The 26,200-nt window shown below is 38.5% G+C and overlaps 1 protein-coding gene across 1 annotated transcript in view; it reads right to left on the bottom strand.

Moving 5' to 3' along the window:
* Positions 1 to 889: 889 nt before the first annotated feature.
* ATP10D (ATPase phospholipid transporting 10D (putative)) overlaps positions 890 to 26,200 on the bottom strand; it is a 37,177-nt gene continuing 11,866 nt past the window's right edge. Inside the window, exons 4-23 of the mRNA XM_030450256.1 lie at positions 22,925 to 23,129; positions 22,283 to 22,368; positions 21,167 to 21,273; positions 20,331 to 20,462; positions 19,600 to 19,727; positions 19,201 to 19,453; positions 16,329 to 16,564; positions 15,560 to 15,748; positions 13,834 to 14,449; positions 12,471 to 12,574; positions 11,436 to 11,562; positions 9,446 to 9,630; positions 7,511 to 7,820; positions 6,638 to 6,714; positions 6,030 to 6,155; positions 5,371 to 5,571; positions 4,940 to 5,020; positions 4,587 to 4,691; positions 3,076 to 3,263; positions 890 to 2,286 (exon numbers count right to left, since the gene is read on the bottom strand). Of these exons, the coding sequence (XP_030306116.1) occupies positions 1,986 to 2,286; positions 3,076 to 3,263; positions 4,587 to 4,691; positions 4,940 to 5,020; positions 5,371 to 5,571; positions 6,030 to 6,155; positions 6,638 to 6,714; positions 7,511 to 7,820; positions 9,446 to 9,630; positions 11,436 to 11,562; positions 12,471 to 12,574; positions 13,834 to 14,449; positions 15,560 to 15,748; positions 16,329 to 16,564; positions 19,201 to 19,453; positions 19,600 to 19,727; positions 20,331 to 20,462; positions 21,167 to 21,273; positions 22,283 to 22,368; positions 22,925 to 23,129 (3,757 nt within the window). The 3' untranslated portion in view covers positions 890 to 1,985. The remainder of the gene's footprint in view (positions 2,287 to 3,075; positions 3,264 to 4,586; positions 4,692 to 4,939; positions 5,021 to 5,370; positions 5,572 to 6,029; positions 6,156 to 6,637; positions 6,715 to 7,510; positions 7,821 to 9,445; positions 9,631 to 11,435; positions 11,563 to 12,470; positions 12,575 to 13,833; positions 14,450 to 15,559; positions 15,749 to 16,328; positions 16,565 to 19,200; positions 19,454 to 19,599; positions 19,728 to 20,330; positions 20,463 to 21,166; positions 21,274 to 22,282; positions 22,369 to 22,924; positions 23,130 to 26,200) is intronic.

Here is a 26,200-nt window from a genome sequence, read left to right as displayed (position 1 = left end):
ATATTAGCAGCTACAATTTGAGGAAACTATTTCAACAGGTGCTCGCAGATACAAACAATTTTGTAAGTTTCTCAGTAAATTGACCAAGCAACTTTTTGAAAATAAAAAAGAGGCAATATTTTAGAGAGGCTGAAATCCAGAAATAGCCACAGGCACCTGTGCCAGTGTTTGTGCAGCATGCAGAGCAATGGGAAACCAGTAGCAGTGGGACGCCACCAAGAGAGATGAGCAACTGAGCTTGAATTTGTGATACTCAATGGGCCATACATTCTTTTGCACAGCCTTTATAGATGCTTAAACTGTTTATTTTTAAAGCTTGGAGGAATGTAGAAACACATGAAGTGAAGAGGAGTAATGTCATCAGTTAGAACATGCTATTTATAAAAGAAGACCTGAAGATGGACAGGAGCTACCCACTGGAACTGGCAGACAACTCTGCAGTGCAAGCATGAGGTTCAGTTTAAAACCAAGTCAGGCAGACAACATCTGAGGATGAAAAGAAGTCTGTGGCAAATGACATAAAACAGCACATGGGGACAAAAAGGAGAGACATAGCAGGAAAATAAGCTATCATTGAGAAGAAAAGGCTGAGTTAGGATTTATGCTTTTTCTGGAAGGGGAAGGTGAGCGAGATGCATGACGCACATCCCATCAGGGCCACTCATCTAATGGTTAAAACACTGTATATGTATACTGGAGAAGTCTTGCAACAAGCCACCCAGTCACACCACATCTCAGTCCTTCTGTTTACTTAGTACTTCAGGAAGTGGTAAATCCCAGGGAATGCTACGATTTGAGGACAGCAGTGTGTCACAGTTTGGACAGCTATTTTGTCACCCAACCCCACCCAAGAAAGGAAATCAGTAAAAGGAAAGGACACCTGTGTGTTGAAATAAAACACATTTAATAGAATAATAACAAACACAGTAACAGTAATAATGAAAATAATGAAATAACATTAACGCCAATGCTAATATAAGATATAAAATTATACTGAGCTCGAGACAGCAGCCATGAGCTGTGAGCTCCTGGCAGTGAGGCTGAAAGTCCAATGGTGCCATCACCACAGCTCCAGCCAGAACGTGACAGTCAGAGAGTGAAGGAGCAGACCTCAGGGATGGGACAATGAATGAGACAAATGGAACCCTTGGGTAATCAGCCATCGTAGAAGAGTTTTTTTATATTCCCCAAATTTCCTGATTTATAGTGAAGGTGCTGTTTATGCTATGGAATATTTGGGTTGCCAGCTTGGGTCAGCTGCCCTGGGTTTTGCCCCTCCCATCCCACTGCACCTGCATGGTTCAAAACTGCCCTTGAACTCGTTCACTATGGAAATCTGCACACCAGAGCTGGGGATAAACAAAACCTCTGCAGCTTATGTCTGCTTTTCATGGAACTGGAACCTGCAGTCTCTCAAAACTAGTTTCTCTGAGAAGAAAAATGCTTTAAGAATTCTGTCCCAGCAAAACCAGGACACACAGTACAAGGGAGCAGGTTGGTTTACTTGAACTGGATGTTGCAAAACTGTATTCATGCAACACCCCGTCCATACCAACACAAGGTGTTATGCAATGTTGCATACAAGAAATAAGCAGTATGCTAAGTATACTGTGTGAAAAAATATAAAGAACAACACAGCCATTTATATCTTGAACATCTTAATAAATTACGAGAAAGCTTTATAAACACAAAGCTTTTAAGGAACTATGTGCATCATCCACCTTGCCTGAAAAAAACTAAACCACGACTTGGCATAACCCACAGTACTTCTGGGGTTTAAACAGTTAGCATTCCAACTTTGTGAAATACATTAGAGCATCTTCTTAACACAAAACAGAATTCAGACCTGCTTTGTGTGCAAGAGAAACAGCACTGCTGCCCTCTTCAGAAGCACAGGCAGAGACATTGGCACATGAACTGTTACCACCAAATGTGTCTGAATTAGTTTCCTCTGATGAAAGTCAGAGGCACAGTCTTTTCAGAGTTCAAGTTTCATTTGTATTCCCAGACTCATCCTGCATGTCTGGTAAGAAAGAGGTATACTCCATTAACTCACCTCCTGAACAGGCCTTAAAAGGTGTTTTAGATGTTGGCAAAACACTGGTAGTGCTTTCTTCCTCTGAAGACCCAGAAGGAGACTGGAACTTCACTCTAGAATCTACACTGCAGTCATCTTTCCATCTCCTAACTGCTTCCCTCTGCTCCACAGGGGTCAGTCTGTCAAGGTGCTTGGCTCTCAGCACTGGAGAGGGAAACAGTGTTCCTTGGAGAACTCTCAGCACAAATCTACAAAATAAACACAGTTTCAAATAAGCTGTTTAGAAGCAGACTCAAAACTGTTTGCAGCAACATTAAAGGAAACAAAACACCATTCAAGTAACCCCGAGGCTGCAGCAGCCTCTGAAACAGCTTTTGTAGGTGCCATTTTCTGAATGTGAACGGTAAGGCCAGCAACTGCACCAGAACATGTTTTATATCTGGCATTTTCAAAGACAGGTACTGATCTCAGGTGCCTCCATTTTCCTGTCCTGAACACAGTTCTTCTACAGACTATTTACTGCTGCAATGTGCACTTGAAATTTCAGTGAAGGGCTGGGGTGCCAACTACACTGGAAGTGGGGTTTCTGCATATAGCATCAGGCCTCAGTAAAAAGGCATCAAAACCAGTGCACAATTTTGTTTCCTTGGCACTTCAGTGCAGATATAAGTAGTTACAAGCTATTGTGGAAAAATCAGGCCTAGCAAAATTTGTTCTTCTGACTGAGAAGCTGTTTATCACAAACTGTTTTTTCCCTCCAAAGACAATATTTAATACAATATATATATTAATATAGTATAAATCACAAAATAAATTATTTACTGAAATGTACTGTGAGAACATGTTACTAAAGAGTTGTCCTCACGTGGAATGGTCTGGTAGAACTCTGAAATTTTCTTTACATTAGTGGTGGCAGGGGAGAAAGACGTCTAGCCAGGGAGCATATAGTCAGATGCTCTAATCACATTGCATCACTGGCTTGAAGAAAACTAATTTTGTTAGCAACAGCAATCTCCAATTATAAAACAGAAATACACCTGGGAAGCAGAGCAGTGCAAGTTGTCAGGAGACAAATTAAGTAAAACACTGGGTCTGTTATGTGCTTTTCCATGATCCAACAAGGATTTGATGATGAGTTGTGGGTTTTGCAGGTTGCCCCGAAAGCCAGAGTGAAGACAAAGTAAAAGAGGATGCTGCCAGCTATAACGACTGCATGTATCCATGTCTGCAATTCAGAGAAGGAAAGAAGTCAAGTTTAGGCTGTAAACAGAAAGACCTGTAACACCTGTATGTGTGTACACATGCATGAACATGGACACACTGTTCCTCCAAGAACAGCTGCTTAATGTAATAAGGGATGGATCTGTTCAGGTAATATTCATAACATTATACAAAGCATTCTGTGATGAAAGGAGCCTTCTATTTACAGTTCATAGACAACCTAGATATTTAATTTTTTTAATCTTACTAAATACATAGCTTTGGATTCCTCTGTGAAAGACATTTTTGGTGTCATTTGGCTTAGATCACCATCTCATCCACTTGAGAAAGCTTTCTCATGCAAATGGAGATGAGACTGTCACATGAAACTACCCTATGTATCTTGCTTGAGACATTGATTAACTCCTCTACATTGGAGTTTTTTGTAATTTTATACCTAAAGCTGAAACAGTTACTATGGAAAGAACACTATCATTGGTCTGATGGCTCACTAACATTCAAAAATGCCACATAAAATCCATTTCATTAATATTTTCCTATTCAGAATGTGGATACACTCAAGATACCAATATACTCTCAATGAAGACATTTTTATTACCACTGCCATACTTCCAAAAGAACAATGAAAAGACTTAATCAAAAATTGATATTTAATTTATTATGAAACAATTTTAAAAATAATTTAAAAATAAATTACAGGGAAAAAAAAGCCAAACATTAATTTGTGTCCATCTATCATAATCTGTACATTTTCTTGAAAATTATGCAAAACAGCCAAGTATTACCCTTGAAAGGGCTGTGAAATTTATCTGAAATGCAGATGCTTTAGCTTGTTCAGACATGATTAAAAACTGGAATAGCATTTCTGTAGCAAAACAGTTGCCTAATTCTGGCACCAAAACATACCTCTGAATTGTTTTTTCTGGCCAGAGGGCAGATCATCAGTTCCAAGCATCTAAAATAAACATTTTGCTTTGTTGTCTTTGAAATGCAAGCTCTGGGAACTGATGAAGTCTCAGAAGATTACTGGTTGCTTTTACCATTTGCAAAACTAAACTGACATCCCCCAAACCATACTGAGGTAGGATTCTTTCACACATAATTCTGAGGCCAAATTTTGTTAATTTTAGTCATATGAGTAATTCTATTGGCTCTGATAACAGGTGCATTAGAAAAGCTCACATGGTCACATGAAAAAAATATTTGGTTTTGGGCCCTTTTATGCTTACTCTATTTTGTACATGAAGCTCTTTCTTCTGTGTAATTTTAGTGAAAGCTGTATGCACACGCTGTTAGGAATATTCTCTTTTGGAAACAAAATACTCACCATGGACTTGCACTCAATGAGAAGGTGAAACAGGATTATGAAGAGAGCTGCTGTGTTTATAGGGTTTCCAAAAGAAAAAATGTCTATATCTGAGCCATAATATGTCTGTAAAGGAAGACAGAAGTCAGGGTAATACATTCTCTACTTATAGTCCTAATACGCATAGTGGCATGAACAGTTTCAATACCATACATATATTCGCATGCACACGGTTCAGCTCAGTTCCAATGATAATTGTGTTAGTACATATTTATACATAAGGAAGCAAAATCAAGCACTTGATTTGATTATCTAATTTGCCTGGGTTTTTAATTTGTCAAAATGCATACATGTATTTCATATCCAGCACTTACAAAGTAAGGCACAAAAAAGCAAACAAGGCTTTGGTAAAAAGCATCCAGCAAGGTTATCCAGAATGTCGAAGGCAAGTAAGCCTGAAAGAAAAAATAAAACAGCATTGAAACAAACTGAACAAATTACTGCATCCTTAATTAGCATCAATTTGGGTTTGGGGAAAGATTATCTGCAGAAAAATAATTCCAGTTAGAGGCATTCCAATGAAGAGGCATCATTTGCGTTAACAGGATTAAAGAGCTCACTCCAGACAGGTTACCAACTGTTAGTATCTAAATCAGCAGCCAGATCTGGGAATTCTGATACTAAGGAAGGGAGGGAGCTGGGGGACAGCAAATTGCATGATGTGAACCATGAAAGAACAAAAGATAAAAATAGTTCAAATTCTGACTATTTCAATTTACTACAGGACAAGCATTCTTGAACCTACCATGGATTTCTGGCACATCATGTATAGCTGTGGGAGCTGCATGAGGATCTCTGCAGACACATCTTTGTCCAAGACACCATAAACGATGGGTGGCACCGATGTAAAAAGGAGATTGAAAAGAATCAAGATCCAATAGTCAGTCATTGATGTGCCTGAAAACCCACAGAAGAACTGGAACCAGAACAGGAGGTTCACATAGGCCTAAAAAGTAAAAGATGACATGATAAAATGTTACCTGTAGACAATGGTTTTAAAAGCCAGTAGGAAAACAGTCAGATCTTAGATATGTGGAAAATTAAGCATAAAAGCTGTGGAGTTAATGACAAACCTACACTTTTGAAGGATATTAGATTAACCCAGAGCTTTACATTTAAAAAGTAGACATGACTTGTTCAAACAGTCATGTTACCACCACAATAGTAATATCCACTACCCACTGTTTAATAACAAAATTACTTTGAGTGGGAAAATCAGTCCAAGGAGTAAGAGTCTCAGATCTATGCAAACATAAATAGGGAACAGAATTGTTTGCCATAGGCTTTGTGTCTTTCTGAAGGCATTTGCAATAGAAACTAAAAAAGAATATAAAGCCCCTCTAAACCCTACTGCTCTCTCCAATATGCAAACTGTGATGCCCCTGGAAAGGGACAGCTACCTACCACATTCTTGTAGAAGAAGTAAAGCACCATGTTGGTAAGTCTGGTATAACACCAGTGACCATGGACAAGCAGCAGCTTCCTGAGGTGTCTAAACTGGGAGACTGCAAAGTCACTTGCCATCACAGCCTGCAATGCACATGAAAGACAAGGTAGGTTATATCCAAACTGTTAAAGATAAGCTTCAGATACTGCCAAGTGTTCTACTGTTGAAAATTCTTTTTTTATGATTTTTTATTCATAGTGCAGATCTGAGCCCCTCCATACAACATTTTACACTAACACACATAGCTCAGCCCAACCCAACATGAGCAGGAATGTGACTGTTTTATTATTACCACATCACTGCACAGAAATCACTGATGCTTACACTGCTTATTTCCTGGCAGGAGTTTGGTAATAGAAAGCAAGTTCTGTTTGAAGTTTGAACCACTGCAGCATTCGGCTTCTAAATAGTCCTGGAAGAGTGCAAAGGCTTGGGTGGGAGCAAAGGCTGCGAACTCTTGCCCAGGTACATTAATGGGCTGTGGAGCCACTGGGCCGCAGGGAAAAATTTCAACCAATTTTAAATGAAATCTGATGTCGTTTGCAACTCTCTTTGTACATAGTACCTGCATGCCTTCTTGGCCCAGTATTCCCACACCAATGTCAGCCACCTGGATCATACTGACATCATTGGCACCATCACCTACAGTAAAAAAGAAAAGAGTTAAAATCAAAATTAACCTTCCATATTTAGAATAGAACCTGGAGGCAGCTTTGCTGGCTAACACATTACCTTGGAAGTGGCAGGATAATCCAAATATACAATAACATCAGAGTGTTCAGAGAAAAACATTTTTATGGCCAATAGTACAGGCTACTGAAAATCCTACGGAAAAGACTATTGAAAACAGAATTAGTAAGCTGAAGGCCTGACTCAACTGCGAGTGGTGAGACACTGGGATAGGCTGCACAGAGAATTTGTGGATGCCTCATCCTTGGAAGTGTTCAAGTGGATGGGGCTTTGACCAAACTGGTCTAGTGGAAGGTGTCTCTGCCCATGGCAGGGGGATTAGTGCTATACAATCTTTAAGGTCCCTTCCAACCCAAACCATTCTATGATTCGGTGATTCTAGATTCTCCAAATGGATATTAGCTGTTCATTTTTTCAGGATTTAGCTGGTATGATGGAACAGAAAATACAGGTGTTTTAAATCACAGTCATCTCCTCACTCCCTCCCTGTTTTGGCAGGTTGTGATGGAGAATGACAAGGAAAACCCCCATCTTCTTTGGACACATTACATAAGACTGTGCATGACTGCTGCTCTTGTTGCTTTAGAATACCATTGGTAAGTTTCTGGAGTAAATTTACTAGTTCAGAAGACTAATATCATCTTATGCCAGAGACAACTAAAATTCAAAGGACTGTCTCCCTTGTACAGTAGATTTTGTGACAGACATTAACAAAAGTATGGAAGAAACTGGATGCCACAAGACTCACCTACAGCTAATGTCATCGCCTTCAACTTATTTCGCACCAGTCGGACCAGGATACTCTTCTGCAGGGGTGTAGCTTGACAGCAGACTACAGCCCGACATTTTTCAGTGAGTTCCAAGAAAATATCCTGCAGGCTGTCATGAAGGACATGCTCTAAAGTCCTTCCATCAATAACCAGGCCTGTACTGAACCCTGAATCTTGGGTGGAGGGACTTGCAGAGATACTCCCAAGTTTCTGACTCTTGGTTTTTTTGGCAGAAGTATTCTCCTGGATGCCTTCTAAAATTTTGCTCATCACCAAGGCACAGGCATCCTAATTATATACAAGAGAAAAGCAACCTATTAAATATTGTTTGTGTTCTGGATCTCTTTTTAATTTATAAAATACATGTGGAGAAAAGGACAAATGGCGCCCTTGGGTAGCATTTCGCTTTAATCCACAAAGGTTCAGACATGAGGCTGAATAACTGTCTAAAGTCACAAAGGCTGCAGTCTACTGTTAATAAAAGGGCTTATCATTTAACTTTGCTTAAGCAACTTGGCTTGGGTACTGTACTAGAAGAAGGAAAAAACCTGAAGCAAATCAGAAAATGTTCAAAGACTAGCAGAAAAAAACAGCCATTAAAGACTTTGTAGTATAAATAAAGCTTTGGTAGACTTATGCTCCCTATTTTTCTTTGTGTGTCTGGCATTCAAAGCCAAAAGTGTGTTTCAAATCAGATTATAGGTGAGCTACAATGTACTACTGAAAACATGGCCTTGTGGAATTTTTTACCATTTCAGAACCAATATAAGATGCTGAAAAGATTCTTGATATCTGTAATGTGGATGTGATATAGAAGAAAATACACATTCCTATATCTTCTCATTTTTTTACTTTGAAATGCAATAGTATCAAATCCTGTCTTTTTTATTTCAAAGCCCAGTTAGATGGAGAATGAACATTTCTGCAAACAGGGTTCAGTTCTTACTGAGAACCTCATTCACCAGTAAGAATAAAGGAAGAAAAAAGTGCTAGTGAAATTCAAACCCCAAGTTTTCCTCAAACACTAGTGGAAGAAAAATCCTTTTTTTTTCCCACTGTATTTTCATCAGTTACCATTTCCCACAAAATATTTAGGGTAGATACAAACTGAATTTCTGAAGTAACATATAAGAAGACTAAGAAAGTAAAATGACACATTATTTAGGGAAGTCTCACATTTCTTGTCTCTGCTCTGAGGAGAGTTATTTCCTATGTTTGCTTATTCTGTCTTAAGAACTAAAATTGATAAAAATCAAGATTTGAAAAACAGCTGGTTATAAGCATCCACAAGAGTACACAATGATCAAGTAGGATTAAACTTGCCAATCAAACCAGCATTTTCAGCCACTATCACATCACTCAGTTACTGGGTAATGAGAAGAAGGTGGCTTTTACTCTGGCAAACTTGTTGGCAGAGTAGTTTTCTTGCATAGTGTGCAAATGTACTTTAATGACACAGTTCTTTGTCCATTTATGCAAGGTAAGCAGGGCTGAGAGAACATACTACATAAAGCAGCACAAAACTAGATTCAATAGATTTGTAAGACAATGATTCTTACGTTGCTGTAGACCATGGCTGTTTGAAATCTCTAAGAATGTATGAAGTATGTGAAGCATCCCTCTAACCTATCCATAGAAATTAAGCAGTCTATTCAACTGAAGTAATTAATTATCTAGGGACTGTATATAAAGAAACAGATGTTACATACATATCAAGGATTTAATATTCTGTTCTTATGGAAGCAAACTATCATTTTTTTAGTATTTTCATCTTTGAAGAAATCATGCTGTCTTTTCTGGTTGGGCAAGTAGAGAACATTTTATTTTTCCATATTGTCCTGTGATACAGCCTCTGTTTTTTTCAGCAGAAAGGAAAAAACAATAAAATTGAAGAAATGTTCTATTCCACTTACCCTGCTCTGTGTTTTGAGAGTGAAGATTTTGTCATCTGGCTCCAGCAATTTACAAGCATAGGCAATGTTGACAGCTGTCTCTCTCTTGTCACCCGTCAGCATCCATATTTTTATTCCCGCTTTCCGTAATGCCTGTATTGTGTCTGGAACACCCTCCTGCAGGCGATCTTCAATGCCAGTGGCACCTTAATTTAGACAAGGAGAAGGATTAATGCTGCTGTATTTCCAAAAACCAAAAAGCTCAAAGAGTGACAGGATAAGATGGTCCTCTGCGTGGATCCATCTCCCAAAAAAGACATCCTTCAGGGACATGCTTAGGAATTCTTCCTTTCCAATTCTTTCTCTCACAGAACCTGTTACATGCAAGATTGTTGACCCATACACTTATAGCCTTAGAGGCCTCCAACTCTGCACAAGACCCTTTTAAGCCAACTTTTCTCATTTTCACAGTTGTTTCATCCCATACTGTTTGTGAGACACAGACTTCCAGGCTTCTCACAACAAATATACTCCATTATTCCTACTCCTTCATACCCCAGACTACTCCAAATCTTCTCTCATGTATCATTTCAATTCTTCCTATCTCAAGCCTACATCTTTTTCTTATTCTCAACTTTTCTCCAGGATAAATTCTCTGCACTTCTTGTTCAAACCCTCACCTTTTCCACACAAAAAATCCCCTCACTCTGTATCAGATTTTTGCACGCTGCTGCAAAGACCTGACATTCCTCATCAGGTTTCTCAACCACTCAGCACTGCAGTACCTCCTATCCCAGGCCCTTTCAGTTCATAGCACTGACCTCTGTGTTTGCCTTTCCTCCTGCCCACACTGCCAACTTTGATATATTCCCCCACAGGGAGGAAACATCTGCTTGAACACATATCTCTTAGTGGTTATAGAAAATTTCAACAATAAAAAATACATAGACTTTAACAGAGATACTCTCTTCTTTTCAGTTGTGCACAGCAGGCAGATCTGTGTCCCTGAAAACAGCTTACAAAATCTTCTGTTCTGGTAGCTTCTGTGAGGTAACATGACAACAGCATAAAGCAGAATCATGTCTGAAAAGCTGCAGTGACAATGATTTACTATGGTACAGGACATTTCCTTTGCTTTTTCACAATCTACTAAATCATAACCAGGAGACATAGTTTGGCTTGTCCAATTCTCAGGCTAAGGGTTTTTCAGAAACTACAGCCAGTCACAGCTTGGTTCATTCTGAAAGCTAATAAAAAACTTCAAAGTAAAGTCTTCCCTCCCATTGTGTTTCTAGTGGGGGACTCTAGACATCAGTTTGCATATAAAGCAATGCCTGTCATATGGGTATGGGTGAGAGACAAAAGGTCTGGCAAATTTCTGATGCTACAGCAATTTATTCAGTAAGCAGCTACCAGCAGGGCACAGAGCTCATGGCCCCTGGCCACCAAGAACTACACCACACCTTTTTTTTTTTTTTTTTTTTTTTTTTTTTTTTTTTTTTTTTTTTGTGTCTTCCCCAGGGCTGCCTGGCTGAATTACCACTTGACAAATAGTTCCTCCAGGGGCATTCCTGACTTCTCAACTCCATGTTACTACAGGAGGACACAGCACAAGCATACCTGCTGTGCCACAAAGGCAGCAGTGATAGAAAACAAGGCCAAAAGGGGTATCTCTGTAAAAGTTTGCCCAGGCAGGCCTGTGATTTGTGATTATCATTTCATGTGCTTATTACAATGATACTTAAAATCCCTAGTGAGCACAAAGAGGAAACTGAATAAAACAATACAATAAAACTTTACCCTTTAAGAGCAATTGAAGAGTGCCAGATGTCTTCAGTGTGTTTTACCATCAGTACAAACGTACTGGCAAGATTTATGAAAGTTCAGGAGTGACAATAAATTCTAGGTCTAGATAAACCTATGTGTTACACAAGTTAACACAGCTCTCTGCAGGTAAATTTCAATTAAGAACATCATAAGCAGTTTCCTGGGAGCTACATATCTTACCTACCAAGCAAAGTTAGTTCAGACTCAAGCCTGATAGCAGATTCAAGCAGCAGCTCCTCTCTATTGTCAATACTGGTTTCTGCTAAAAAATGGTGATTTAACCACTCTGCATATTCTGCATCACTCATCACCTACAGAGGGAGAGAAAATATACAGCATGCATCTATGTTACATTTTCAAAAGTGCCTCAAAACTGTCTCCATCTATTTCTGCTGGCCACATACTGAATCTTTAAACACAGCCCCTGGCAGAACATTACTTATGTGCCCCAACATACCCATGGATTTAGCATGGTACTCCCAGTGTTATATTGACTCACAAGCCAGTTCCTTGCTGGCACCCTGCATGTCCCTGGAGCTGCCCAACAGATTTCATTTAGACGGAAGGTAAGCAGACCAGTGAGCATCGTATACCCTCCCTACTGCCTTTTCACTGTAGGATTGATACAGCCACACAATCACTGTGTACAGCTTGATTGTACACCTACACAGGCTGCACTTTTACTTTGCAGGAGGCTTTGCAAAGAGGTTTCTTGCCTGTTTCAATTGCTATGGAGTTTTACTTCTGGGCAGCTTCGAATATAAAGCGGAATCTTGAAACACCACTTAAGTTTTGCATCCAGAGTTGTGACACTGTAAACTGTTTGTGAAATCAAATAAAACAAAATAAAAAAATCAGGGCTGGCTGCTTTTTTTCCCTATGTCTGGAATTCCAACCAGGCTAAGTATCACACAAGAATATGTGCTCAGGACTTTTGAAAAAAAATCAGGCCATTTGACAATCCCTGTTTTAGAATGAGATTTTTGAGGTGCTTGGCATCCTAAACTGACAACTATGGCCATCTAACACAAGTCAGGAACTGATTTGGGTAAACTTGGAAGTAACTCCCAAAACAAAATAAGAATAAACAAAATGGGGCAAAGGAAGTGTCTGTTCTGAAGTGGCAATACCACTCCACTGCTGATTGCTCCACTGGTGATACCACTCAGGCTGGTCACAGACTGTAAACATTCTTAAAAAAATGTATTAAAAGGAATACCCTCTTAGCAATACAGAGAGTGCGCAATCCTCTTCTGGCATAGTCATCCAAATGCTTCTGTGTTCTCTCTTTAATCTTCTTTTGTTCCATTTCTGAATCATTACCTATTATCACACAAAAAAACCCAAAGAAAGCAAACTAAATAAAATTAAACATTCTTAGACTAAATTAGCAGAAAATTTCTAGGGTCTGATTGTTCTTTAAAAATACCAAAATATTAACAGGCTTTATTTTAACTATTAATGTATTTTCATGTTGGCACAATGTATTGGGGCTGCAGTTTTAGTGAGTGTGCAGTGTGCCAGTCTGCACAAGCAGTGAGGGTGAACCCATGTGGAGCAAATACACGTGGATGACACTAGCATATCAAAATTTTTTTCTAAAAGAAAATTATTTTCTAAAATTAAGTGAGCACAGATGCCCAAACCTCTTTAACGTCACTGTTCTAATGGGAAGGAGCTAGAAGGGCAGTTATGAAAAATCTTTTTTAAAAATAATTGTTATGGGGTGGACTATTTGGACAGATATTCAGCTCACCTAACTTTGGACATACAGAAAGTTAGGTTCCAAGTTTGTCCAGAGAAACAAAATAAGGAGAGGGAACTCCAGGCATGAAATTACACCCTTAGTAAGATGACAGATTTTGGAAGTATTATTTCTGCACCATGGTCTACGGAGGCTTTTTAATTAGCCTTTAGACAGCTAATGTTTAGTGAGTTAAAACCTGCCCTTGCCAACTGGAAATATGCCTTTTCCTCACTGAGATCAGCCAGCCATGGAACATACAAACCAAAATGCCTTTTGCAGAAAGCAAGCCTTTAAAAATAATTCACTTATATTGCTTTCTAAACTATTAAAAAAACCAGCCCCTGCAGCATCTCAACGTAAGTATACTTAGGTATTTATTTCTAACATACACAGATAATACTTACTGCCTTCAGTTAAAGATTAGCAGCTGTTTGCTTAAGTTACTGCTAAAAACATTGTGGTACATCCGTCCTGTGCCAGATGCAAAAAATGTTTACCTGCAATAAACAGAGCCCAGCAGGAGGCACCACAAAGCTTCACAGATATTTTTATTATACCAAGAAAGACTGAGTCAGTAGTAAAGGGAAAAAATCCTCAAAAAACACTCTTAGGTGACATCTGTCACAGATACCTCTCTCCAGCAGCTCAGAAACACTAAGATAGGTGAAGGCTAGAAAGTATCTCAATCTAATATACACCTCTTACTGCGTGTAGCAGAAGCCAACTATTCAAGCAGATGACCTAACCTGATACTGGAAATAACAGTTGTCTCCAAATAATCAACTGCATTGAAGAATGACAAAGGTGAGCAAAGAATCAGGAGTTCTAGAGATACCTTCAGATGCAGTTCTTAACAAATCCATCATGACCGAGTCCGCGCCTTTGGTGTACACCACCACTTGGTTGGAGACCGGATGCCGAACCACCACTGACATCCGTTTCCGCACTGAATCAAAAGGCAGGATGTGCAAAAGCTGAAATGTCAAAGGTCCCGTATCTGCAAAGTCCACCGTTACTTGCTCTGGAGTCCTAGACTGTAAAATGCATTTATAAGCCCTAGCAGCATGAACCAAGGCAGCTTCGTCTGGACTCTCAGCTTCATAACACAGTTTAGATACAGGAGACAATTTGACAGACGATACGGCACTGTTGTCTTCACAGCCAGCAGCTACATTCACCATTTCTGCTTCCTGAGGTACTTGGGAATTTTCTGGGCTGTAAATATTGTAAGGCTTAGCAGTACTTTGAGCAGCTCCATCCAAAGCAGGTGAAGCCAGTTTCATTCTGAAAATAGAGAGTTTGCTCACAAAACTGGTGGGGCTTTCAGGTGATGACTCTTTTACACTTGGAACTGGGGAGGAACTTAGTCTCCGGACTGACAACCTCTGGAACATCTGCCTGATTTCCTCAAGTGATTTAATAGGCATCCTACCCAAAGGAGAGTGTCTCATCTGGAACAGAACAGTTAGAGAAAGCATTTGTATTAAATTTTTCACATTTCATTACATTAAAGAAGGACAGGTCACAAAGCATGTATGTTTCTGAAGGAATGCATTATTTTAAAATTTATCATGATCTTGATTGCTTGTATTAAACATGGCAAGCTCAATGAAACACATAACCATATGACTACACTAAGCAGCTTCTTTAGTCAAATCAAAATAATTGCAAAAATACTTCAGATCTGAAAACTGCATGTCAGTATGACATTTTAACTTTTTAAACTTGTGGCGAATGAAACTGAATACTTTAATCCTTGTTCTGAATTAGCAAGATACTTGTGAAGAATAAACCAACTCCATACACCTCACAGCAACTAGTTACAAGTACTGCTGAAGACACAGTACCTAATCAGTACTTTTTTTAATGTTTAAATTTAAAACAAAAGACAGTTCTGCTTTCATTCATGTTACACAATAATTGGCTTACTGTTACTCAGAAGGGTTAGGCAGATAATAGTGTACAAACATGGAACAAGGCATGTAAGGCTGACATTCATTTCTCATTACTGGCGAAGAGCTAAGAATGAGTTATTACTGGGAAGCATGTTCTCCTTTGCCACTGTGAAGTATAAATTAAGGACAGACACTTCCGTTCTACCACAACTGCATGCAAATTGTAATGTATCTCCATTCAGGTTCACTGCCTAGATGGCAAAAATCTAGCCCTACATGTCATAAACATTTTTTTCAAAAGACAAAGTTAACAAATTAAAATCGTCAGGGAGGAATGAAATCAAAGCTAACTTGGGGGAAAAAAAATAAAGAATCACAATTGCAATTTAAGCTCCAATTTTATTTTCTAAAAGTTACAGTCTATACACAAAGCAAAAATACTGCAGACATGTTCTTCTGCACAGGAAGAACATTACCAGTATTGTGTTACACATTAACTCACTGCACTCAGCAGATTTACAGTAATTCACTTCTTTCTAACAGGACAAAACAATAGAGGACAAAAGGATAATTTTTTATATATCAGTTAATTGTTTGGTAATTTTGTAATTAAACCAGAGGGAGCTCATTTACTTATGAGGATGGACAAATACAAGGCCTTCTTACCTTCTGACGTGGCTGATTGGGGACTGAAACTACAACAGTATTACAGATTGCCAGTGCAAGAAAGAAGTCAGTGATGTACATTCTCTCCAAAGATAACTTGCTGCTGGCTTCTTCTGGCTGTTGATAGGAGCGAGAAGAAATTTGACTGAACTTCTTCAGCAGTTGTGCATCTGGTACAACATCTGTCTCCTATTGGTAAAAAAAAAACTTGTCTATTAGGATATAAACTTAATCAGTCTCTGAAGGTTATATCAGTTACAGATGAATGAAATGTAGAAGCTCATACAACTTCCTTCCTGTCAGATTGTGACTTGTTTATACCAGGAAACAGAGAAACACTCTGGTGTCTTCACTGCCTTGTGCTGGCCCATTGAAAATGGCAAACTTCATGACCAGAGAGGTGAACAGTTATAAACACTTCAACAGAGATTAAATAAAATGAATGCTATTTAGACACCTTCAGGTACAGAAGCTGAGTCTTTACCTCTCATAACCTCCACCAATTATTGATCAATTAGATATTCCCTATTAAAAGCAAAACAAAAAGCTAAAAACCTATTAAAAGGAAAGAACAAACTGTTATCAAGAAACACCTGTAATATCAGCTGCAAACAGGATACAGCCAAGCAATCTTTGGAGGTTCTGGTTTTGATGGAAGAGAGGAAAGATTTCTTAAATTACAGTAATTCTTATCAAATGGGGGCAAAAAATATATTCCTTCATGAGTTACTTCAGACATTTAGCATCAAACCCAACATCTTTTACTTACAATGGGGCTGCTGAAAGCAACATGTCCTGGATGGGGAATATCACCCACTCCATTTTCCCTTCCTAAGGCAGGGCAGCTACCAGACAACTGATTCCAAGGCTCTCTGTTCAAAGGTTCATTCACAGCTCTGCAGTTGTGCCCCTGCCATTTTGAGATATGGACCGAAGAGCCACCCTGATGATCAGCTGAATCCTCATCCTCTGAATTCATCTCTTGATAGGATTCTAACCTCTTTGCTGTGGAAAGGGAAACACAATTATTGTTCCATGAGAAAAACCAAACTTATCTAAAACACTGTCTGGAGGTTCAGGAAACAAAAATTTTAAAGTAAGGAATTTAGTATATAGTTAAGAATAATCCACCATTTATGAAAAATAAAACTTGTAACAAGCCATCAAACTGACTCCCTGTTTGGGAAACTGCAAAACTTTTCAGAGAAGACATGATTTACTAGAGCAGAATGCATGAGAAAGCATTGAATTGGACTTCACTGGAGGTCCTGAAGAAACAAAAAAAAAAACCCATTCATAAAGAATTGTAGCAATAATTCTGCCTCAGGCCAGAAAATCGGACCAGGTTACTTCCTGGTAAGTTTTCTAGCTTAATTATTTTACAATGGATCAGGATTGCATGCCAGTGGTTTCATAAGTACAGCTTCTAACAAGAACTCACTGAAACTGTGTTTATCATTTCTGTTTTGGAAAACCCCTTACAGCTTTCAAATTTTTACTTCTCACTGTGAAAACAGCAGGCAATGAGCATACACTAGCAGTTCAGTGTCTGCATCTACAGACAGCATGGAAAAACTATTCTGAGAGCTGTGCATTACTTATTTAATTCATTAAAGTGTGAATACAAACAATGACTTCCTAGGAAAAAAAAGATATTAACATATAGTTATCTCTTGCAACACCATTAATTTCCTTTTGTTTTCTCATTTAAAGTGGCAGTTACTGTACAGGAAACAAGTGAAAAGTGGGTACCTTTTAGCAGCAACACAGACTTAGTGCCTGATTGTAGAGGAAGTTTTGAACAACACTTGCCCTTTGCACTACACTTCCAGGCCCTTAAGAACCCTGCATTCTCTGCCTTAAGTAACATATGTGAAATCTCTTGTAAGGCCACACTGCTCTGCAGCCATGGTTCTCAAGAGGCACACCTTACTTTCTACAGAACATGGCATGGGAGCACCTATATAGAGGATTATACTGAATCACACTCATTGCTGCTGTGTTCTTCCCTCACCTCTATCCCTTTGCCCTGGCAAAACAGATATAAATACAGAAATATGTGTACAAACTTTGTGGCTTGTATACAAAAGACTGTAATGTATTGCACTGCAGTCTTACTACATATGTAGCAGAAGACTTGAAAATTGCAGCCCTATGCAACTGAACAAATGCAAAATAGTACTAAAATACAGGAACCCCAAAACTGGTTTGCAGGGCTCACATAATTTCAAAATTTTTTTAGAAATGAGCACATTCTCATCCTCCATAGAAAGGTAGGGCACTGCAATAAATAATTATGAACATAATCAACACACTAATAGTTTTGGAAGGTAACTCTAAGTGAGCTACTAGCAAACAAATGTGGTAGACAACCCTCCTCTGGTACAATAGACCCAGATCAGCCACAGTTACATCATTTGCACTATTATCTCTTCTGAAATATCTTTCCTTCCCTGAAGAAATTATTTGAAAATATATTATACTTTTTATTTAAATTGTTCATTCACCGAGTGAATTCACCGAGAACTTAAAAATTTCTTCTCACTTTGCTGTTGTCATCCTTCCCAGTATCATTATGGAAATCCAAAGAAGTACCTGGACACCTGCCACATGGAGAAATTACTGTAAAAATGGTTTGTAACCATCCACTTCTGTGACACAACAGAAGGGCTGAATTTATTTATGGCTGTGGCCAGCAGGGTGTGCCTTTTTCTTGCAGTTGTCAGCAGTTCTATCTGGTAGCAAAACCACCAAAACCATGGAGGAGGGTTTAATACACAGCTAGGCTTCATGTGCTCAGCTGTCAGCACCTTACATTGACCTCATTTGGGCTACTTGTGTCACTCACCACCAAAACACCAAATGTCTGCAGCCACTAGCACTTAAACACAGTTATGGTAATAAAAACTTTGTGGGGTATGACTTTATGGTAATAAAAACTAAGTAACAAAGTTGAATCTTCATGCTACTCTGCCCAACTTTCTCTATAGTGTCTGGACTTGAATCTTCTCCTGGCTTCCAGAAAAGATTCAAGTAGGCTCTCATGAAGTGCATATTTAAAGATGATACACCATAAGACAATGAGGCAGCAACTATCCAGTACCTCCTAGTTGACGTTTTGGCTAAAAATAAACAGTATTGTAAAATAAAAATAAAAATACAACCATCATTATTTTTTGATGGAGGTGAGTACCTTTGCAGCCTTAATACACAGATGTACACACACCTGCTTGACTTGTACCTTACCTCTGCTGTTAAAGCTCTGACTTTAGCATGTATTTTTAAACTAGATGGGAAATTTTCCAGTGTTCTGGGTTCTGAATATTGCAAGGAGAGAACCAAAATGCAGTAGGTTTGACTTGCAGAGAGCAAAGAATATTTTGTTTGTGATATCAAATATGTTGGAATTTACTAGCTGCAAAGCAGCACCTTAGATGCAGCTTTCAAGTCTCCTAACATACTATATATGAAGGAATCCAAACACTGAGGCAAGATGTGTGGCTATTAGTAGGATTAGGCTGAATTCATACTTCCCCTGAGTGTATACTGCCACACAAACCTCCTAAAGTCCACCAGATCCCTATCGAAACGTACAGCTTTGAGAAAAATGACCCATTTTCAACATAGGTTTAGTGTCTTACCATTTTCCTCATGGCAATACTCCTGTCCTGCAATGCTGCATCTCCGAAAAACCATCTTATTTTCAGTGAGGGTTCCAGTCTTGTCAGAGAAGATATACTGAATCTGGCCAAGGTCTTCAGCAATATTCAGTGCTCGACACTGAATTGTTGAGTCTGTTTTCTCATGGTAAAAATCAATGTCATTCTGTATTAAATAAATTTGTCCCAATTTGACAATTTCAATTGATACATAGAGAGAAATTGGGATCAAGACCTATCAAAATAAAACATGGGGATTAAATGAAACCAAACTGTTTGGCCAGTTACAAACATGAAGTAGCTCCACTGAAGCTGAAGAGTTACTTCAAGGATATAAATGAGATCAGAATATGACCCATGCTCAAAGCAGACCAAAGTTACCTGTAATAAAATGATCATTGTCCAGAACATATTGAATCCTGCCAATGTTGGAGGAATTGACTTCCCATCTGCCTCAGGGATGTTAAAAAAAGGTATTTCCAAATACCTATTTAACCAAATTCCATGGCCTTGAAAACAATAAGATGAAGTAAGTTGTATGTAAACTGTATCACAGTTCAAGGTTATGCTGTTATATTCTGCAGTTCTTTCTAAGCTTTTAAACTACCATTTTCTCGTTTTTCCTCAACAGGAACCGTATTAAAATTAATTAAGTATCGATGCACACATGTTTTAAACACCTTTTTGGTTTGACATAAAGGCTAGTGTGTTTAGATTTACTCAAGCTCACTACTTAATCAGTCCCTAGAATATCAAGTTCTTACAGCTCCAGTCACACTAGGCCTCTCCCCACACTGTGCATCCATCTGATGCTACCTGAACAAACTTAGGAGAAGGTAGGAGTTTTGCAGAGCAGTGAAAGAAAAGATCAATGAATTGGAGAAACAGGCTCCAAATATAAGAACTAGCCTCAGGAACATACTTCTTGACCACACTCCAGATTAAACATTGCAATATGAACTAAAACCTGGCAGCATCCCTAACTGCTAGGGAATTACATATGGATAAAGGCCATTTCTGAGCTGTGCTGATAAAATTAATCAGGCCCACTCAAACGCTAAGCATTGTAGACTGAGAGAGGGAATAGGAGGAATCTGCTGATTCTCACTTACCTATTGCACCCGTTAAACACATCAAAATTAGAAGCAGAACACACCAAAGAATATCAGTGTTCACTTTTCTTTCCAGTTTACTGCGCTTGTAATGAGGGCCACTGTTATTCAGCATTGCTTTGGTTTCATGACCTGTAACCACAACACAAGCTGAAAATCTCCAACAGCAGGCATAAAAAGCACAAGTGCTTTATATTTCTAAAGCTCTGGGAAATGGGACAATCCATTTGAACAGAGATTTGAACACAGGTTATAAATATGAGCACACTAAGTTCTCCTACAATGTATTAATTCTGTCCTAAAGAAAACTGAACAAGCTTAGCCAAAATCTGTCATGTACACATTAACTTCTATACTGTAAATAAAGCTCATTCCTATAGAAACAATCTCATTCTTTATGTTTTCTATATTGTTTCTAATATTTTTTTTTTAAATCCTGCGCCTTCATCACAACTCTCTGTCTGGATACACCATATTGATCAGTTTAAAAACCTCTGCCCTTTGATACAGAACACTGGAGAACAGCACCACCTTCAGTTTTGGACCAAAAAAAAGCCTAAGCAAGCCACGCATCTCTATGTCCATTTCAAAACCTGACTTTACAATTGCAACTAATAGTTGAGGACATGGACCTGTTCACAAGGAACAGAACTAGCTTCCATGAATAATCACATATACCTATTCTTTTCACAGAAATAAAATTAAATGCATTCTTAGCATTTCCTGCTACAGCTGCCTTCTGCTGAATTCAAGCTTCTACTCTTGTAATTCCCCTGTGCAATACTGTTTCTAAGAGCACATAACTCTCTCTGCAAGAGCCAGGGTGGTTCACTAACCTGCATATACCACTATGCCTACAACAGCTTCTGTGTTTCTTACTGTGCATCCTCGGAGCAGTAAATTTTCCTTGCTGAGGCCCACTCGATCCTTGTTTGAATGCTCACTGAAAAAAACCAGAACACGTTACTTCAAGAATAAATCCTGCAATTATTACTTATGCTTTGCAAAACCACTAGAGAGCAGATTTATCAAAGAAGCTAGTCACTGGCTGCCATTCTGACAAGACTTTTCATTAGAATGGGGTAATGTGCATGCAGATCACCTCTCAAAATCCAGGGATGTAGGCACTGTATTACAACTTTCTTCTATTTACAAGCTTAGCATTTGCCAGTTAGCATGTGAGGAGGCAACACTACTGAAAAGACCTCAAGACAAACACTAGAAATCTGAGAGTCTGTGACTTCTGCTTGGACTGCCAACATCAGAAAAAAAAAGAACAAAACACAAAATTCAATTTTAATTATAGCGTGAGCATTTTTACCCCTGTGGCACACTTTCAGTACAGGTAGGCCCACTCTTTGTCAATCTGGTTCCTCAGAAACTAAGAATTTTATTTATTTTGCTTTTCACATTTCTAATGTGTCAGTGCCCACAGAGAAGAGTACAGACATCATAACTCCCAAAATGCTGAAAATCTGTCACTCCATGAAACAGTGTTTTTTTTCTACTCTCTACAGAAAATCATAAACCCATAAGAAGAAAAAATACAGATAGGCAGGTCACAAGGAGTTCAATCAAGTCACCAATGATTACACAAACTAAATCAAAGCAGGGGAGGAAGTCAGTCCTTCCCCTGTCCAATCCTGAGCAATGCAGCTCAATCCAGACCAAATACTGTAGATATCACATGCTATTAAGAGTGAGCTGTAGCATCTGTTTCGAATACAGAATCACAATTGCAAAACAACCTGAACTACCATGTTAAAAATATTCAGTAGAAAATAAAAAGCACTAGTGGGCTTTCCCAGTTCACAGCCAAGCCCTTCTGGAGCTCTGTTGGGCTGCACTCAAAACCAAAGTGGTACAAACTGACTTGTATGCGTATTGTCACAGCAAACAGTGCAAGCTCTCTGAAAATGACAATAGTTTCAAGAGCCACCAAGCCTACTTACAGAAAGCCTCGGAAGCAACTGAGGTCATCATTAGGACCTTCACATTCTATCCTACTGGAAAATTTTTCTGGATCAATTTCAGAGACCTAAAGTCACAGAAAAAAAGTCAGTGTGAGAGATGACTCAGTTAATGCTGTTCACAGTAAGCTTGTAGAAGAAAAAATTCTAAAAGTTCCAAAGATTTTATAAATCCTTGGAGGACCATAATTGAAGCTAAAAATCTATTTTTACTATATAACTACAACAACAACAAAACCACAACAAAAACAAACAGTGAAAGAGAGAAGATACCTGCTTCTCTCTCTATGTCATTATACAGCACAGAATTCCCTTCTAAAAATTCAAATTTCTCACTCATGACATGATAGACACCATAAATGACTCCCTGACATTTTACTTGAGCAGTTGTTTTCAACTGGCTTGCATTAATAGATCTCTTTCTCTGGGTTAAGTGAACATTGCAAGATTTGCTCCAAAACAACTCAAGCAACAAATTAGAAATATGTTACTTAGTTCCTCTGTATTCAGATGTCATTGCTGATCAAACAGGAATTAGGCCATCTAGAGGGCTGGGTTTTTTGGTTTTTTTTAGTTGAGTATCTGTTATGTCAACTTAGACCACTAGAAATTCACAATTATCACCTGCTCTGAATATCCTCTCACCACCTGCCTCTGCTTTAGATTGGTTTCTCCATCCAGGCCTGCTGTTTCAATGTAACAGATCCCATCGGGGTCACTGGAATACAACAGCACCATGTCTGCAGGAATGATTTCGTTACGGGAAAGTCGGATGAAGTCACCAACATTGACATTTTTCCAGCACTCATCTACGTATTTCTTCTCCTTCCTGAAATACATATAAACCCAGAAATTTTTTACAAATGCATAAACTGAAAGCACAGTTAAACAGACTGTAATTAGAAAATCACTCTAATAGTTAATTTATGCCTCCAAGACATTAGAAAAACGTCTGATGAAATCAGAGAATCACAGAATGGTTGGAAGGGGCCTTGAGAGATCACTGAGTCCAATGCCCCTGCCAGGGCAGGATTAGCTCAAGGTGAATATAATAACAAAGATAATAACAGGTCTGGGGTCCAAGCCTTGTTTTTTCTGGAAACTACATTTCAGGCATCCTCCTAGAATTATATTGAATAACTCTGTTTGAAATTACTCAATTTAAAATTGATCCCACTTGCCTCCTGTATTTTCACGATTCCAAGAAAGCAGTGGTTTCAGGAGTTCTCTTTGGGTCACTGCTTTTTCTTCCGGTTATGCAATCAAGAACAGCAACTGCTTCACTAATGTTCTGAATATGAACACTGGTATTTACAGGCTTTTAAAATATCTTTTAAATTAATTTTGAACATAAGGCATCAAGATGCTAATCAGGGAAATCAGTAAAAGCTCAGGCCACCAGCACTGATTTGAAATTCTTTAGTAATATGAAATATCCAGGCATGATGCAAGTTTGAACTGTTTTCAACTTTCCTTTTATAGCTGCTGTTCTGTCCTCAGATGAGATGAAGCATCTTCCTTTTATGTAATCACAGCAGTTTATTGGAAAAACAGCCAGGTCCCGAGTGGTGACTCGGATAGAAGGTCACAAGCAACAAGGAGTGCTTGTTGAGCTAGCTGGAGGCACACAGCAGTGAGCTACTGCAATATGGGGGATGAAAAACCTACAGCTGCTGTTACAAATGCTGCACAGGCCATCAGTCATCAAGTATGTTTTTGTATGAACTGTCACTTGCCTCAGTGACCACCTGGCTTTCCTGCCTTGTACAGACTAGCCTTAGGACTATGTTTAGAGAGCTCCACAGCCTTTCCACACAGTTACACTCCATGGCCTTCGTTCCTTCACTCATCCAGATTGGGTACAATCCAGGTTGTACCAGGGCTGTCTTCAGCCTTGTGCTTCCTTCCCTGCATCTCATCTTAAGCTGGTAGAGAAGCACATTGACACCAGGGAGTTGGGAAGTGCACCTAGCTCCTATAGGGCAGACACAAGCTCAGAGCCCACAGCTTTCAAGCAGGCCAACTATTGCTTAATAATGTTGAGACAGCAAGAAGAGCCATCATACTGGCCACAAGCCTCAGTAGTAGTTATCAGTATCTAATGTGTAAGAAAAATTATACAGCCAGCACCTACAATGTATACAACTTCTGCAGCTGAATAAATGCCCAGTAAGAAATTAACTGGAAATTACATTCAACATTAGATGGTTCTTCATTGTGTTTACAACTGGTATGACTGCTCTCGATTAAACGCATGCACTGGAAGAATCATTATGATTTCCAAGGGGTTCTTGCTAAACAAGAAATTCTGATTGCTAATGTGAGATTAATGGAAGTTTAAGATAAATCAGCTCACACATAGTAAGCCATCACTTTTGTATCAATAAGGTTTAATTCTCCTGACCCATGCCTCTAAGCTAATTTTTAAAATCAGATTATACTAAATAAAATAATTCATGATAATGAAACTAAGGCCAAAAAAAATGTTAATATTTATAGGCACAAGAAGTAATTTTTACAGATTACTAATATGGCCATTTTGGTGACAAGGAAGGAATTAAATTAGAAAAAGATCAGAATGTAATTCTGCTTCACTGCCTGAGATTGGAAGTAACACAGAGTATTCAGGAATATGGATAATGAATCCTTCAGCTTTCTGGCAATGAATTATTTCAGGGGTACATGAATTATTTCAAGGTACATGACAATTTCTGGCAGAAATAAACCAGCTTCTCCCTTAAGCCTTCTCTGCAGACAATAAAGAAAATATTTATCTTCCTTAATAGCCCAATTCTTTCAAGCTCAGATTTTTGTAGGTTGAATAGAATGTTTCTGGGAAAGCTGCTATAGCTATTCAGGGTGACAGAAAAAAATCAAGTAACAACTGTTTCATTTTCCTTAGATTATATAAGATGATAGTTATGTAAAACCAGACTTTTTCTATGGTTATCAGCTAGGTCTTAAAATCTTAAAGATCCCATGCCGATTAAGGTCACGTCTACAGATTTTAGAAAAGTTTATTTTTATTGTATTGCCTTCACTAGGAAAAGATGTCTTTAATGAAAAGCAAGAGCTTTAAATGTGGTTTGGCACAACAGCAACTACTGTATATTACTGCTTGGATGTTACTGAATTTGTTAAAGTGCCTACCTGCCAATAAATCCCCTCCTAGAGGTGCTATTTGTGATGGCAACCACAACACATGAGAAGTGACTTTTTCAAAATACTTGTTCCCTGCATGACCACAGGTCATGCAAGAAAAGATAAAGGAAGTATAATGGAGCTTCTTTCTTGTATTTTTGTATTTTGTGGTATTTTACAGGATTTGTATGAGCTTCAGGGTATCCTTCTATGACAAATATAAAAGAAAAACAATGATGTGGGCAGTACAGACATGCATTAAAGGAAGGTTTTTGCCAGTTAATTTAGAACATTTCTGTGTTTTAATTATTCATGCATAAGTGCTTGCCAGCAAACCTCTCACCTCTAGCATTTTCCACTTCTGACCTAAGCATACAGTCCATAATACTTCAGTCTTGCACTGGGGAACAGATGTTAACATTTGCACAAAACTATATGATATACTCAAAAAATTCTCATTCTGTTTGGGGAAATGTTATTACATTATGAGTGCATCTTGATACCATTAGTGAGCTTTCCCAATATAGTGATAAATTAGCAACCCTGGAATTTCCATGATGCTTACAGTGATTTTAAAGGAATTAAAACTATTTCTTCAAAACAGATGTTAAGTATAATGATGCTTAACTAGTCAAACTATCCTGGTTAATACAGTATAAACTCACACATTAACACTCTCACAACAACCAAAGAACTTTTTTTTTTTTTAGAAAATTTTACACTTATTTGATATCCATTTAGCAAAACTGGTGATCAAAT

This window comes from Calypte anna, chromosome 4A, assembly GCF_003957555.1.
Source record: "Calypte anna isolate BGI_N300 chromosome 4A, bCalAnn1_v1.p, whole genome shotgun sequence".
Lineage (NCBI taxonomy): Eukaryota > Metazoa > Chordata > Aves > Apodiformes > Trochilidae > Calypte > Calypte anna.
The sequence above is the reverse complement of the archived record's forward strand: the minus strand, read 5'-3'. Positions and strand labels throughout refer to the sequence as shown.